General features: G+C 37.9%; 1 protein-coding gene across 2 annotated transcripts in view; it reads left to right on the forward strand.

Moving 5' to 3' along the window:
* CAMK4 (calcium/calmodulin dependent protein kinase IV) overlaps positions 1-17,873 on the forward strand; it is a 139,772-nt gene that overhangs the window by 79,902 nt on the left and 41,997 nt on the right. The window contains exons 3-5 of one of the 2 annotated variants that reach the window (XM_066569562.1): positions 549-611; positions 1,169-1,251; positions 12,687-12,759. In XM_066569562.1, coding sequence (XP_066425659.1) covers positions 549-611; positions 1,169-1,251; positions 12,687-12,759 — 219 coding nt within the window. The remainder of the gene's footprint in view (positions 1-548; positions 612-1,168; positions 1,252-12,686; positions 12,760-17,873) is intronic. The other variant, XM_066569563.1, reaches the window with a different exon arrangement.

Here is a 17,873-nt window from a genome sequence, read left to right on the forward strand (position 1 = left end):
TTGAATTAATAGATCATTCTGTCAGACATAGTTGAAGAAAATTGAGGTTAAACCTTATACGCTGTGGCTGGAGGTTTTTGGAGGTATTTGCACCACTTTTTTTTGCTCTAAGCAGTAAGTTACACTGCTTTGATGAGCACATCCTTCATGCAGAAACCTTTTCCAGCACAGCTGCTGGACAGTGTGTCAAAAGAAAGTTGCATAAACTCAACAAACATAAGTAGCAATAGACAAGGTCAGAACTTGAGTAAAACCAGGAATTTTCTCACCTTTTTCAGATATCTTTCCTATATTGTACTTCTTTGTGACTCACATGTATATTTGTAATAGTATTGCTGGGTGTGAACATTTCCCTGTTATAGTATCCATCTTGTGCTAATGGAAAATTTCTCTTTCCAGTGTGCTTGACTCGTGTGTCTCACATTACCTTACTCTTCTGGGAGATCTGGAAGTGCTATTCATACATAGCATCCTGTGATTCATCCAGAAGTTTCTATGCTGAACATAGAAATAATTTTTTCCCTTTTTCCCTCCCCACTTTTAACCAGGTAGACAAGAAAATTGTCCGCACTGAAATTGGAGTTCTCCTTCGCCTTTCACATCCCAACATTGTAAGTTTAGCCAAGTTACTCCACTCCACATTTGTTTCCTTCTTTTTCTTAATACTCCTTCTGTTTATGAAAGACTGTTGTGGTTGTACAGGGAGACCTGTACAGGAAGACCTGTACAGACCTGGATTAAAGGTCTAGGTTCTCTTAGTGGGCACGCTAGCAGCTTTTTTATGAACATCTGTTAAGTTATATTTCCATTTTAAGATAAAACAATGATGTTCTTACAGAGCTGAGTGAGAAACTATGTGAAAAACGTTCTGCAAATGAAAGTAGAAATTGGTGTTTTCAGTCCTGGGAGACTTAAAGACCAAAAGGTCTTACTTTTTGGTTTCTCTGAGGGATTGGCAGATGGCTGCTTAAACTCCTGTATTTCACAGAAGTCACAGAGGTATGAGAATAACCAAAAGAGTAAAAAAAAAGGAAAAATGTAGCAAAAAAAGTTGGGAGAGAACACAGTAACTGTCCCAGCTGTGTTCTGTGTTCTACTGTTGACCTTCAGAAGTGCTTTGCAAGAAGACAAATAAGCAAAAGAAATACTTTCTGTATTCTTTTACCAGATAAAACTGAAGGAGATATTTGAGACCCCTACAGAAATAAGTCTTGTTCTGGAACTTGTCACTGGTGGAGAACTATTTGACAGGTAAGTTACCTGTACATACCTCTTCCAGTACCTTCCTTCCCCAAGGATGTTAGAGTTCAAATTTCTCCTCTGTATGTAAACCCTGCGTTAGTAATTATTGGAGTTATTTTACCAGCATATGAGTAATTCACATGAATAAATATCTGCAGCAAATATCCTGAAAGTGCCTTTGGAAATGTAATTACCGTGAAACTTTTGGGGGAAAAAAATCAGTTGAAAATGGAGAAATTAGCCAGTAAATGTTGAAGAAAAGTGCTCAGCAGGCACATAGCATCAAGTGTGTTAGAGCAGACAAAAGATGGGAAAAATTGTCAAAATCTCCTTGAGAGATCATCATAAAACAGATTAGGTGGCAATCAGCCTGCCAGGAGGATAGTGTTATGTCAAATAAAAATTTTGTAAGCAGACTAACAGGAAAGAAATTCTCTTTGGTATTTACTGTGTTTATCAAACATCTGGTTTTGCTACAAGGGTTCTTCAAGACAGCTGTTGAGTTTTGGAGTTTTTGCTCATGAGTCTGCTCATGCTTCTGAAGTGCATATGCATAAAGTGAGATGATTCTGTAATAGTGCTGGGATGATGTTTTATTGGTAGGGATTTGGGTTTTTTAGAGCAAGAGATGATAAGGAAAACATTTTATCCCAACTTGAGTAAATGAATTAACTGACTGGTGTTAGTGATTTCAAACTCACGTAAGGACAGGTTATTTGATATTCCTTGTTCTGTAATTAAAATTTAGTATCATAGAGGAATATTACAAAAATACACATCAAATATTCAGTATGAAAGTATCTTCCACTTGAAAAAACAAAAACATACTTTTTTTTATGCCATGGTCATACCTTCAACCTTGACAAGAGCTATTTCTGAACAACAACAACAAAAGCAACTGCTCCTGTGACATCCTAAGTTCGATAGAAGAAGGGTGATCACTCTCTCAATACTGAGGCAAAGGAATGAGGGGAGATATGCTGCAAGTTAAAGTACCAGTGAGACCCCAGTCCTGAGCTGGAGACAACCCTGGTCAAAGTGCCTTACCTTTCATGTAGCCCTTTATATATCCACATGGGTTTCAGATTAGGTCATTCTCAGGAGGGCTGGATACTCTACAGGAGTCTTTCGTGAGATCTTGCAAAGGCAAAACACAAAAAACCCAGTGAAGCTCTTGGTTCCTGAGCAGCAACCATCTGTGTGGTAGGAGAACTGAAAAGATTTCATGGGATCCAGGATGGGGAACCACATTATTTGATTAAACCAGGATTTAATATACTGACAGTTTAAACATTCTGTAAACTCTACTCAGTAGTGACTGTGGGATTTAAACTGTCAGATTGATCTTTTCAAAAAGATTGGATGCTTGACCCAATAGTTTGGACAGCTAAGACCAGTTGTCTGGTGTTCTGACTAGAAACAAAGTCACTCAGTAGAATTGCAGAGCCCCCTTGTGATGCTATCGATAAGCAGCAATATTGTGGAGATCTGCATCCTCCTTTGCCCCATGTACAACAGAACTGGAAACTTTGTCAATACAGACCTCTGTGATTTGGAAAAAGACTCAACAAGCAATGAAACAAGAAACCACATTAAATTATTTTCAGCTCTTAAACTAGGAGTATTACTTCACTCTTCAACCTTAAACTAAAAATAATTAAGCAGAAATATGCAGCCAAGATGTTTTGCACTAGTGACTCCAGTTAACACTAGCTGTTTCCCCTTTCTAAGCTGGGCTAAAGGATTAAAACTTGCATTGTTCTGAACAATGGCTGCCCTCTGAGTTTTAGAAAGGATAAATTTAGCTTTCTGCCTTAGGGCACACTCCCCTCTCATGCATAATGTTTTCAGTCCTTACATCTTTTTATCGTTCATGAAGGAAATGTCCTGACTGACAGAGAGAACTTGTGCACGCCTTTTTCTGTGCTTGTATGAGTCCCATCGCAGGAGAAAGATAATGAATGACCTGGAAATCTCCTCCTGAGCAGAGGAGCTGTGTCAGATGTGGAGGGACAGCTGTGACTAGGTTTGAGATCCACCCCATGGTTGTCCTCAAGGTGAGACCATGTGTGGACAAGCAGGACCCCAGTGTGGCCTGGCACCACCTCCAGGGTGTGGAATACCTTATGTGTCTTATTTGTAAACCACGGCCCATACACAGACAGCAAAGCAGTTTTGTGCTCTGGAGGAGTTACTCTTACCCCTCTTTCTAATCAGCTATCAGTAAATGACACAGCTGGGCCTGTTACACAAGCAGTGCTGCTCTCCTGGCTGCAAACATCTTCATCACTGTTACTGCTAAATCTTGTAATATACTGCTACTTTTTATATCAACTGTTTTATTGCTCCAGTTTTCTCCCGTCCCAGATGTCCATTCTTCTTCTGAATAGTATTTGAGCTGCAGAAGAGTAAGTTCTTCCATGCAAACATCTCTCTTACCACGAGGATGATTTTATAAATACCCAAGATCCAATTGGTCTTCTAGAATCCTGTTAGCATTGTTGGTTTCGTGCCATTCTAACTAAAAGTTCTGGATAATGAAATTATTTCATTTCCTTCACCATATTTAATAGTACTGTCAAATCATCCACATTATTGCTAAAATGAACTGTCATTATGACAATTTTTCAGTTGTGTTACCTAAAGGGAGATAAATTCAAGTGAATGTATCAGTTTGACACCTGAGTTAATACAGTTCAAATCAGATCGATTTGGGCTGTATTTTTAAAAAGAAAACTGTTTCTCAGACTTCATAAATCACATTGTGGGTCATACCCTATGTACCACTCCAAATACAAACTCAAAACTGGAGATGTTTGTGTGAATAGAATATTTATTGACAATGTACATGATGTTTTTTGCCAATCCAGCAAGTAAGGAGTGAAAAAGAGCTTGTGGCAAAGAATGACAAAGAGAATGGCAGACCAATGGAGGAATTTACCAGGACAGAGAGAAAAATGTAGTAGGTCCAAATTAATCTATATTAAAGTTCTTTACAGGTGCTGCATCTCCAGCCTAGTGCTGGGACATACTTCTCACATTTGCTTGCCTCTCCTCTCTCATTCCTGCATGTCTAAAACAGACAGGCATGGTTGAAGTGCATTTAAACTGGCAGTGTTTTAACAGAGCCCCAAGGGACAATCTTCTGATAAGGCTCTGAGTATTCCAGCAACGATAAGCCCAAAAGCACAGTCTGATATCTTGTCTTCTATGGACTACCTTTTGTTCAAGTTGGGTTTTTTTGCAATCAAATTTTATTCCTATCTATTGTCTTCCAGCTGAATCACCAGTATATATCTCTTTTTCAAATATGAATGTCAGCAAAAAAAATCAACTCTAACTTCTTTTTAGTCAGAATACCTGCAGATTGCTAAGAATAATTTTTGGTTTTACCACTTCATTTAAAAATGTCAATCCATACATTCTTGTTTTTACTTTGGCATCTTGACCATAGGCTTTTCTGTTTCTTCTTTCATGTTATTATAAAGCGCACTGAACAATGTCTAAAAATAGCACTTGCAGCTGACAGTCTCTTGACTCACTTCCCTTTCAAGTTTCATGTAATTTCCTGTGAACTCTAGGTACAAACTCATATTCTCTTCTTTTATATAATATACATTAATTGTATTGTTAATATTTATTAATTGTTAATATTTAATTAATATTAATTGTTAATATTTAATTAATATTAACTAAGTATTATTTTTCTAAATAACTTGCCTTTTTAAGAGGTGTGGGAATGATTGCTTCTTATGGAGAAAATATAGCAAAGCTTTCCCAGGCGTTAGGAGCACCTTTTTGTTTGTTCTTTTGGAAATTAAAATTGCTAAGGGATGTCAAAAATATTCGAGGAATTAATCAGTCACTAAAGTGGGAGTCTTTTATGAGCTAGTGTCAGAATAGCACCTTCTGTTTGCTTCAGTGCCCTGGCCTCATTATGTCATGGCAGTCTGTCTGTCTTCTGAACAGGGGTCGGAGAAGTCCTTTGGACTCCCTGCTTCATGAGACCATGTTACAGATCCCCCAGTCAGGACTGGCAAAAACAGAAAGAGGTTGTGACTTGACTACACCAACTATGCCTGTTCTCTGAAGCTGGAGTCAAGAAACAGAACTCTGATAAAAGTGCTCTTTGATGTCCTAGTAGCTCATTTAGTCTCTCTTGAATTTATCTTCAGTAATGAAAAAACCAAGTAATTTCAGAATAAAGACATGTGCATTAATGCTCATTTGTAGTCCTTCCAATGTAATTTGGTATTTTGTTCTTCATACAGAGTTGTAGTAATGCCTTTACACCTTTTTTTTTTTGGTGGTCAGTGCCTAATTTTCTGTCACTCTGGAAATTGGGAAAGCCCTTTGTAAGTTGTCCCCAGTAGCTAGAAAGAATGTGATTACTTTATTCTTTAAAGCAAACTTTATAGAAAGCTCTCATGCAGCAGAGTATTGTGAAAGACTCTATTTTCTTTGCCCCTGCAATCTTTTGTCCCCCATTATGTTTTCTATGTTTCAGTTACTGTCTATTGAAAGTCCTTTACGTGTCCACATCTTTCCCATATGCTGGGGCCCTTAGCTACTCAGAGAAACCCGATTAAAGCCTCAGCAGTTGTTGTCAGGCAGCTTCATTGGTGCCTTCAGTGCTGCTTTTTTCCCCTCCCCGGGCCTCTGCCTCTTTTACAAGCTTTCAGGGATTCCCCTCTTCACCCCCTCTCAGCAGGCAGGAGTTGTGACACGATTCAGTAACTCCCTTTGCATTGCCTCACACAGCCCCTTACACAGGAACTTTTGAGGGAAGTTTACAGCCGGTTCATCAGCACTGTGGCTTCAGAAGCAAACTTCTAGAAGCAAAGACTGGAAAGACTAGAAAAGACTAGACTAGGAAAAAAATCCTAATATGAGCTATGAGAAATATGTAATCTTTCTCTAAATTCTCCCGCATGCCTCATCTATCAGAGAGTGAGTCTTGCTTAATAACAATGGAGAGAAAACAGTTTTCCTGAAGGACTGCAGTGCTGAATTTCATTTATAAACACAGTATTGAAGAAAAACTTCTAGTTTGTTTCTCAGGGAATCAGATTCCAACCCAGGTCAGTATTTCCCATTATCTTTTTTCAGATGACAAACAGGCAGTTTGAGACATTAGACACAGTAGCATTAGTCTGCTCTGGAATATGAACATGGTTGTAGAATAAGGGAGATTCTGCAGAGCTACTTTTAAAAACATTTATTATTCATCAGCTTTGTAGTATGGAAAATGCATGCATATTTATGCGGGAAACCTTTTTTTTTAACTAAACAAATGCAACTACGAATTGCAATCACCTCAATACAGACAAGAACTAATAGATCTGTGAATCATTCATTGAGAAAATGTCCCTTGTGGAAACCATTTTGCTATTGAATAGAGTGATGTCATTTTCTTTTCCTGTTTCTTCTAGTTTTTAGTCTCACTTTATCTTGTAGAAATCTTCTAATTTCATTTTAATTGAGTACAATAATTTGCATAAGAATTGAGTGGTTGCAGAAAAAATCTCCATGACAACCAAAGCATTTTAGATAAATTAACATTTATTATATAGAACCAAACAATTTTTAAAATGGTTAGGACATACTGGCATTGGAATAGAACTTGTATGTATCTCAGGCAGCGTCTTGCCTGAGACTGTAGATGAAGTAGCATGACACAGCTAAGATGTGGTGCAAGGATTTTGGGTAAAAGCCAGATAGAGGCAGAATGAAAATTACTCTAGAAAGAGTGATGGCTTTTTTTTTTTAATAATAGTTATAAAAGATGGTCTACAAGGCAAATACAGAGAGTGCTTAAAGAAAGCAAAACAATGTTGGGAACTGGTAAAGTATAATAATTTTTACTGTCTTAGAAGGCCAAGTTTAGCAGGACTTTTGCAAGCCACATGATATGTTTCTAAATTCAGCTCAAATGCTACCAACTCCACATTGTGGAGAAATAGTATTTATAGCCACAACATTAAATAATTGCTAAATATTGCAAATTTTAGAGTAACTGTTTAGATTATTAGCATAAAACTAAGTGCATTTGCTAATATAAGTTAAAGCAGGAAAGCAACAGACTTTACCTGCTCACATTTTAGGCAAGACTGGAGGATGGGTGAGGTGGACCACGTGGGAGGGAAGCAGAGAAGAAAAGCTAAGAATAGGAGAACTAGTTCATGTAGAGCATGGGGGAGGAAAAAGTAAGTTTTTTAAATAGTAAGATTTCAAATTTTCTTGATTAGCAGGAGTAATGAGTACATGTTGAGTTTAAAAATGCAGGAATATTGATTGTACCAATACCAATTCTAATACTGATGAAAAATAAAAGAGAAAGAAGCTTTGGTCTCAGGGACAGTGGTCTCAGCTGGAAGTTTCTGGCATTTCCACAGTGAGAGGCCTGGAGTGGTTCTGTGGAGGGGGGAAGGGTGTTCACTCTTCCTCACTCTTAGCTGAGAGCTGTCTCTATAACAGCAGGAATTTAAGGCTGACAGTGCCTTAAATTCCCATGCTGACTGGGTGTTTAAAGCATGGTCAGCCTTGCACAATGAGGTGTGTGCTGCCAGTGACTAGCCCAGTCTAGCATCCTCTGGCATTGGATGAGTCTTCTCCTTGCTCAAAGCAGGTTCCTGGGTGGTTTTGATTTCTTTTTCTACCAGTTCAGCTGTGAAAGATCTGTTTCTCTTGCTGGACTTGGAAATAGCTTGGCCCCTGTTTTGTTACTCTTTGAAAAATCAAACCCCAAACCTCGTCCTGTCCTTCTCTGATGAAATGTTCACTTGTTTGTTCCTTTAGGAGACTGATTATTTTCACTTGCCTGATGTGCTTGTCATTAATCCCCAGAAACATGTCCTAGCCAAGTGTAAAATTGTATACCAATATAATTTTAATACTCCTCTGAAAATAGATTCTAAAATGATCCATTGGGATTCCCCATCTCTTTCCTCCTTGAATTTCAGGTCCCATGTGTTTAGATTAGCCGGACTGCACTCTTCCTTTTTTTCCCCTACCAGTAACAAAATTTCTGCAGAGCAGGTGTGGCCACTACCTCCCTCTCTTTACTGGGATGGCCCACTCCTCTCCATGGCTTCACACAGATACAGTCAATTAAAGCCCAGTAGCAGGAAGAATGCCCCAAAAGGAGTAAAATCCATTACATGGTTTTCCCATATTACACTGGATGCTGCAGGGATGGGGTGAATGATGGTAGGAGTTTATGTAGCTGCAGACCCTAATGAAGACATGCAACATGGAAATATTATAAAAAAATTAGCAAGAGCTGCAATTCCATGGTACTGAGGCTACACTGAAAACCATCTGCAAAACTAAAGAATTTATACTGCAAGAAAACTTCCAGTGCTCACAAGGAAAGGAAATGCTGGAAAGGCCAGTTGAATCTGGCAAGGATTACTGCAAATTCTGAAACACTTGAACACACACATGTGTTTGATGATGGAAGCTGCCAAAATATGAAACGTGTGCCTCCCCAGAAACACATTATGCCATTTCCATGTGCTTGCTGGGCAGTGTGATGCTGGGGTGGTTTTCTCACTGCTAAATCTGTTATACCCCCATTACCTGGCAAGACTCTTCCACCTCTGGGCAGCAGCAGCAGCTGAAAGAGCAAGATAACACAGATTTCTGTGGGGTGCCCAGGCCCTGCAGGCAGGCAGGGATGTGTCTCAGCACCATGGGACTCAGGCTGCTCCCAAAGGACATCTTCTCTGCTAGCACTGGGAGAGGGTGGTGAGTAGGGGCTCCTGGAATTATTTCCCTGCTCCTCTATTTAGAAGGAGGCAGATTTGTCTCAAATATGATGACATGTGCTTGGAAGATTGAGTCAGGTGGTGCTTTGGCAGAGCTCTGGCTTGCTGTCCATCTAGTAGCCATTCTGCTAAATGTGTGTCTTGATATATAAAAGTGTAAACAATGGATCAGCGTATTTCAATAAATGTGTGAACAGAACCATGAAAAAGGGATCCTACATGATCAGGCATTGCATTTTTGCTAGGTCTAGAATGTCTCTATTTTGAAGTTGCATCTTAAATTTCCTGAATGCCTGCAGCACCAAATTAAGTGTTTTTCCAAGCACTTTTTCTGGTTTCCAGCAGTTCCCTGCTGTCTTCCTCACAGTTTTTCTATCCAGCACCCTCTTGGCCTACCTGGCTTGTTCATTTGCATATCAAAGAAAATATTTAATTAGCTCCTTATTGCTGCTGTTCCTATATTTCTGTCCTCTCAGCAAAGGCTTAATCTTCCTTCACCCATGATTTTGTCAAAGATCATCCTATAAACTAGGTGTAAATAGTTGGGGTTTGCTTCAGTAAGAGTGAAATAAGATATTTCTGCAGGTTTCCTTCCCCTTATAGAAAACAGCCAATGAGTAATTGTTAATCTGCAGGCTGAATTTGAAAAACCCTTTTAAAGAAGACTCATTGGTCTCAGGTAGGAGTCTTGCTGGCACACCTACCATTTGTCTTATGTAAACTATCACAGGGAGGATGCGAAAAATAAATATGCAGGTGATCCCCCAGCTTTACTATATAACCCTAAACTACAGGATAATCTTCTTTCACTATTCCTCCTTACTGCCTAATAGCCAGGTTTTAGTTCTAAAGCAGAGTACCCTTAGAAATAAATTTTCATCTTTAAAAAGGGATGTCTTTTTTCATTTATTGTGTCACAGAATATTAGTTTTTCATTTGCTAGATTATTATTAATTAACAGTAAGGTTTCTATTCTCAATAAGTCTGAATAAGACTTACGGAAAACTGGAAAGGTAACTCTGTATGACATAATCTGTAATTGACCAGTGCATATTATTCACCTGTAGCATTGGCATATGGGTCCAGTGCATTGCAGAATATTTCTACAGTTATTTCTTATTGCTTTCCAGAAATATGGGCCCACACTTCATCACATTTATTTATTTTAAAGTGTAAATTACAAGGCTTCATCTACAAGGTCTTTGTGTTTTCTCTGCTGTGTGTTTAATATAAATAATGAGAGCAGCCTGCTATCTGTACCAGCATATATTGTCTAAGTCAGCATGGACTTGCCTTGAGGTCAAGAGGTGAGCCTTGAGTGTCTCTTTGATTTTTCCCTTGTTTCCAGTGGTCAGGTAATTAACATTGACTGGGCATTTATAGGAAGTTCCTGTTTTCTTTGATTTTGATGAGTGGAGGAAAATACAAAGCTGTAGGCTGCCTTTGCGGTTTTTTTTTTGGGTTTTTTTTCATTTCCCTGGTTTACGTGTTTCAAAAAGATAAAAAAAAAGACTGAGCTACCACACTGAAAATAGAGAATTTTTTGGATTGAGGGAGAAATGTAAGTTGAATTGTAACTGCATTACTTCATATTCCTGTGATCTTATTCTGAGAAATATTGGAAAAAACAGAGTACTCAAAATACTATTGAAGCCTTAGAACCTGCCTCATGCATTTCTGAAGTCAGGTGCACAAGGTTATCCTGCACTTGGGGGACTCAGTGTGTGGGGCAGGGTGGATGCTACAGACCAGCACATCTGGCTGACGCTAAATACTTCATTTGAATCCAAAAGGAGGAGGAAGCAAAGCCAGTGTATTTGGAGCAATGAATGCAAGAGCATTAATGGGGCTCAGGTCTCACAATGTAATCTAACACAAGAGGATAATTCAGCCTGAAATGGCTAAGGAGTAATCTAGCCTTCAAGCACAATGTAGCATTTTATGGCGTGACTTTTAGGTTTTTGTAACCTCTTTCTATACTTCAGGGTAAAAGCCTAATATAATGTCTCAGTGAGTAAGATTTGCTTTGTTTTCCCCTTATGGTGATAAGTTCCAGTAAAACTCTCCCTAATGGTGTAAACAGATGACCAAAATAGGAGAAGGGCTGAAGGCACAAAAAAAGCAAAGGTGTTAAAGCAGTGCATATGGCAGGACAGCTAAAGCGTTGCCAAAAAACCCAAAGAACCCAAACCAAACAAGCTTCTAGAAATAATCCCAAGCAATTATGCAGCAAAGAAATAATGATGAAATAGAAGAGCTGTTTGAGAGGGATTACTTGCTGTTGTTGCTGCCACATGAATAGACACAGTTCTCTGTGAACACAATGAGTGTAAAGGTCAAGTGATGGCAGCTGATTGGGAATATCCCTGGCTTCCCACAGTGTGTTGCCTCTGTGTCTGGTGGAGTGCTGTCTTTGCATTGTTTCTTACTTCTAATCACTTGATGCTCTAATGAGTATAAAGTAATGTTTTTCCATGTAGTTACTCACCCCTTTCCTGTCAGTTTTGTGAAGCTGTGAGGAGCTGCGCTGATGGTAACTCAGCATTAATCTGTTATTTCAGTGAAAGGAAGTGATAAAAAGTGCAGAGCAGGAGTAATGGGGAGAAAGAAGGATAGCCTTCCTGCCACCAGCAGAGCCTTTTTATGGATCTTGGGGCAGAAGGCCTTTCCAGTGACCCCAGCCATTAAAGCTTCCTTGCTGTTCTGCTTCATGGGGACTTTAGGATATTGTTTTATAAAACTGCCTGTCTGCTTATAGAATGTCTTGTAGGCACCACAGGCTCGGCTCCTAGACAACATCTGTCTATGTTTTCTTGGGCATTGAAAAATTAATATACTAAAAATATCAAGACTTCAGATCAAAATTCTGACCTTTAAGGTAACTCTCTGAGGGACAATTATTGTAGTTCACAAATACTATGCTCAGTTAAAAACATTAGTAAAAAGACTGTTGAGTGTCTTAAATAGAATATTAGGATATCTTAATGATAGATCCTTCTTTTATTAACTGCTTGTACATCATTATGCAAATCTTTGTCTACTGCTGACTCTGTAAGGAAAAGTAGCTTTTCCAAAAGAAAAAAGTAGGTTTACTTGTAAAAAACCTGCATTTCTCTGCATATGGCATCCCTAGTTTTCTACTGAGGGAAAAAAGACAGTTGTTCAGCCCATCACACTTGAGGAATAATTTGAAACTAGTAAAGTTTTACACTAATCTTTTCCCTTGAATAATTCTGTGTGTGCATAGCATTGTGCTTTTGTTTTATAACTTACTATATATCTGTCTGTCTAACTAACTAACTAACTAACTAATTGGGGAAGAGGGGCTTAAGTTAAATATAAAAGTGAAAAAACAGTTCCTAAATGTTGAATAATTTTGTCTTTCAGTAATTCAGATTCCTTGCATGTCAGAAAGTTTCAAAAACTTCTAACTAAATGTGTGCATATATTATGAGCATCTTATCCAGTTGATATCTTACCTCCTGTATTTCATTTAATTGGAAATCAAGGGTAACTTAAATTGCAAAAGGACTATTTTCTAGTCTCTTGGGGACACTCCACTGTCCTAGTCATATTTAAATTTGATTGCTTGCTATCTCATTTTTGAAAAGAAGCATCTACCTTCAAGATGTTTATTCACCTTGGTTCTTAATTGTGTTGCTTTTTTTTCTGTAGGATTGTGGAAAAGGGGTACTACAGTGAAAGAGATGCTGCTGATGCTGTCAAACAAATCCTGGAGGCAGTTTCTGTGAGTATTATCTCATATCATGCTCAGCACCTGATCTTTCATCTATGGTGGCTCAATAAATATTTGTGTGTGAAAGAGGCAGTGTGCCCAGGTTTCCTCTGACAATTATAATTTTTAAGGTAGTGACACTTTGAAGAATTGCACTTCAAGTGCAATGACAGTACTGTTGAGAGAGAGAAGAATAATAATTGTTACCAGTAGCTTGTGCAATTTCTAATGCACCTTATTCCTCTTTATGTTTTGTGATTTTCAAACATTGGACATTTTTGCATAATAATTTCACATTCTATTAGCTAAAGGCATACAGATTCTTGAGGAAGGCTTCTAATGTCTATATACAGCATTTCTCTACATTTTCTGTGCTTCTTAGTCACTTGTTGCTCTTCCATCTGATTTCACACCAGATGTTCTCCAAACCAGCAATCAGATGCTGAGGAAATACTTAAGAAATTAATTTGCCCAGTGTAAGTGTTAGTACTGTTCACTTCCAGTACAGAAGAGAGGGGACAAGAGAAAAGAGAGGTCAGCCTGCAGGGCTCATTTGTGGGATGTTAGTGGTGAGGCAGGTTCTATACAGGCCATCCATGGAAATTCAGTGTGAAAGGAGGTGTCCTCAGAAAAGGACTTGTAGGGATTACTGGCCTCTGCAGAAGGTATCCAGAGATGAGGAGATGAATGGTTACAGCAGTAATTCTGTTCATCAGAAGGAGCAAGGCAACCTGGGCATGTTTGCCTGTGATGATCACAAAATACCTCAGTGTGAAAAGCCCCTGTTGGTATTATTAGTGTGAGCCTGTTCACACTAAATAAGATGTGAGAACTGGTGTTCACAACACAAACTGCACATACTGCAAGGCCATGCATGTTCACTTCATGGTCCCTTCTGAATGATCTGATTCTACTGTGTCACTCTCATCCAAAGAAATCTAAATTATGTATTTTATAGCACAACATAATGCATTTGTATAAACTTTTAAAATTGGATCAGATTATTATTTTATTACTAATTTTTTCTTTCTGTTGAAGTGCCCTAGTTAAGATGGCTCTACATTATTTAACATTATTTTACAAAAAAATGATGATTAAATTCTGCTGAAATATATTTCAGATGGTGTTTAAGCTCTTTATTTTAAAGCCAGAAACAAAAGAAAAATCTTCAGTTTCTATGAGCCGTAATAGCTTGGCTGAAATCAATGGAACAGTGATGTATGAAAATTAAAAAGCTGATTTTTATATAAGCAATAATTAGGATTTCTATGGTTCCTTGTAGTAGATCCCTGACTAGGATGAACTGTATTCTCTTCTGCTCTTACAGCTGACACCAAATATCTAAGCCAAAGCTGGAAAAGCTGTGGAAGTGGCAGTTCCCAGCTTGGGATCTTTGCAGCCCTGCAGAAGTACTCTGATAGATTGGGGCTATAAACTTGACAGAATGGTGTTTGTGAGCAGGACAGGAGCTATTGTCAGGAACTGGAAAATGCTGCTGCAGCAGAATAATCTTTTCAAAATAAAAGGAAATGTATCCATAGATCATTCTTAAAATTAAATATTTGTACAATTTGTACAATAGACAATGCCAATGAATACCCTTCTGGCACCACACAGGCTTTTTGATCTATGTGATTTTTATAAATTGCTCTTTGAAAAAGCAGCATCCAGCCTTCCTTTTGCTGACCTCTCTTGAGCTAAATGTTTTATAAGGCCCCTGTTCAGGTCTGTTGCTATCGTCATGGATCTGTCTTTGCAGTGGGTCACTAAGGAGGAGGTATTATGTCTCGTATAGCGAGACACTTCTAAAGAATTTAGTAAGTGTAGAGTGGCCTTTTAAAAGCACATAAGCATTTTTTATTCAATTTCCTTTGAAATTGTTAAAGCAAATGGACTAAATTACAGACTAATCAATAAAGATTAGTCAATCAATAAATTCTAGTTCTGTCTTTTTCAGGCTTTTTCAGGGTTTTGTAATACCTGAATACCTGTATGCCCAGCTCTAACTGGCTTACCAAGAATTAATTAAGCAAGCAGAGTATCACACAGAAGATTAATCTGAATCTTCATGTCACAAAGCATCATAGATATATCAGACATCTGTAATCCCAAGATCAGAGAAAATTAAAAAAACAGTACTGTTGTGTAGACCTCCACATTAATTTTGTCTTTTTTCATGATTTTCCTTTCTTCTGTTTACATCTGATCTGGATGTAACCAGTTCCCAGCCAGTGACTATATTTGTCCTTAGAGGGAACACATTACATTTTTTTCCTCTTTTCTGCATTTTTGCCTTTTTCATTATTCTTTAGTTGTTCTTCAAGCTGGGAGAGAGCTTCATTCATAAGATAAAAGGCTTATGCAAAAATAGGTCAAACCAATGTTCATCCCTTTACTCTTCTGCTGTGCTGTTCAAAACAAGTGAGGAGGTTTTGTTGCTATCTGACAGCACAGGGAGATGAGTTGGAATCTCATGATTCCATGAATGAGTTTCACGCCTAAAGAGGAGGCATTTGAAGGCACTCTTTCTTGGAACACTATTGTAATTTCTCTCCTCTCAGGGAATAAGTTACATGCAGTGTGGCCTTCTTGCACATTTATTCTAGTAGCAGTTTTTAGTTTTTTGGGGTTTTTTTGGGTTTGTTGTTGTTGTTGTTGTTGTTTTGTAGTGAGAGAATTTCTGCATGCAGATGAGGCCAGATTTTCACTGAAGTGAAGAATTAGTTATTGATGTTTTGGTATCCAAGCAGTCCTCAAAAGATTGGTCACAAAAGGAATATTCTACACTTCTTTAGGAGAAGAACACACATCTATTTTTGAGGTGGTTAAACTTTATAAAATTATACTGATATATTTTTTTAATGTGTACTTTTAAAATCTTATATTTGTCACTAAAAATAGTGCTGTTCCTTCTTACCTGTTCTACATTGGTGTAAAAGGAATACTTTCTGCTTGGGGTTTAAATTACTCTTTTCATTATATATTTAAATTTGAAATTAAGTTTAAAGTTTAGCTTTTTGTACTTAGGGTAGTTACTAGCATACATACAATATTTAGTTTTGAGCTCATCCATCAGTCTCTAAAATAATTTTCCATCAAATTTTACAGTAATTTGTTTTCTTAGACAGCCCATTCTCTTGTCTAGATGGGAATATTTTCCTGAAGTTATATGTGGGACTCCCTCTATTTCTATTTTTTAATTTAAATTTTCTACCGCATCAAGCATCATTATAGATCTGCACTTCTGTTCAGATCCTTGTCATCTTAAATTCACAGGGAGCATGCTGAACTGCCAGGGATGCTTAAGTGCCTGAGGGCACTTAAGCAGCTTGCAGGTTTGAGAGAGAAAATCTAGATTAAAGGTTTCTAGTCATTTCAGAGAATTTTGATCTGTCCAATAATGAACTGTATGTTAGTAGGTAAGAACCTATTTATGAATGTGCAGCTTGCAAGAACATTTACAACATCTGAGTTACTGGTGTGTCTGACAATTGTTGCTTAGGCCAAATGAGCTAATCAGACTTCTAAAGGCAGGATAAGACTCAAGAGAATTGACTTAGATATCTGGGGAGTTTGACATTCAAAGAAAAGTGTACAAGAGATAAAGATTATGTAGAAGTTTCCTTTTTTTTTTCTATACAGTCATTGAGTTAGTTCTTGCTGGAGACAGAGACAACAAATGTATTTTAGTTTTAGCCACCAGCTACAAGGTGAACTTACTCGAGGTGTAATTGTCACAGGTTTCTAAAGTTTTGAACAAGGTGAATGTGTTACATGATCAATATATACTTAACAAAGCCTAAAAAGGCACACCACAAAAAAGGATAAGAATTGGGAAGAAACATGGAGCTCAGTTCTATAGAAAATGAAAGTCAAAATTAACAGAAGAGAATGGCAGAGATGCCTAGATATTACAACAGAGGAAAAAGACTTGTCTAAAATAGTAGGAAAATTTGGGAATACTCTATGTAGGAAGAAAAATACTATGCTTGATTGAAGATATTGAAGAACATTAACTTCCTCTCTTTAGAAGATTTTGGAAAGGATTTTCATTTCAATAGAAGAGGCATTTGTACCTTCAGGTTTTTACTCCTTCACTGATGAATCCTGAGTGTTTTCCATCTTCCCTCTGGCAGTAGAGAATGGATTTCTGACTCTGTTCCTGGCATAAGTGTTTTTATCCATAAGGAGGAAGTTAAGGAACAGCCACTGTTCTCATCTAAGACTACCCACCAACCCTTGCTTTTCTGATGGGGAAAGAAGGGGAAATGTAAAATTCTTCTGTCAAGTTTTCTGTATGTTTGCTTGAAAGTGGAACTTTAGAAACTTGCAGGTTTAGGCCAGATTCAGTATGTCTTCAACTATATGGTTGTTGCTGAAGACCAATGCTTGATACTATAAGAAAAGGAATTTGCTAAGGATTATGATTTTGTACTGCATTCACTGAGAGTGTGTGGTCCACTTTGGCCATTCCCCTTTTTACAGGCTCATAGCCTCTTGAAATAGCATAGACACTACTTTGATAGTGGTTGTATTAGACTGCAGAATAAAGAGGTTCTAGCAATATTTCTAAAAAGGACTTTCATAATAAAACATGCCTCACACACACAATAAACCCTGTATAACAAAGCAAAGTGTCAGTCAGAGGAGGAATTAAATAAGGGGAGAATCTGTTGTTTGTTTGCATTGTATCTTATAATACAGTGAAGGCAGGCAAGGACTGATGATTGAATTGATATCAGGACATGCTTTGCAGGTCAATTACATTCATTCCTCCCTGAACTGGGAGTATTGCCAGAGGCATGGCATGCAACTTAATGACTTGTATTAAGAAATAACAACATCTGACCATCCTATGGCATTGTTGTTGGGGTTTTATGAAATAAAAAATAATTTCTGCTTGATCTAGTCTAGGCACAAAGTGTTTCTTTCTTCAAGATTTGTTTCTGAGGCTTGAAGGTGAATCTTCTTGGGGAGGCACAGTGTAACACATCATGTACAGAGATGACTCCATGGAAGCTGGGAAATTTTCTTGGCCTTTTCTTCCACTTGGTGACAACATTTTAACAGGGACTTGATCAGTGATCTGGGAGACTGTTCTGTCACACTGCTGTTAAGAACAAATA

Source organism: Molothrus aeneus, chromosome Z (genome assembly GCF_037042795.1).
Source record: "Molothrus aeneus isolate 106 chromosome Z, BPBGC_Maene_1.0, whole genome shotgun sequence".
NCBI lineage: Eukaryota > Metazoa > Chordata > Aves > Passeriformes > Icteridae > Molothrus > Molothrus aeneus.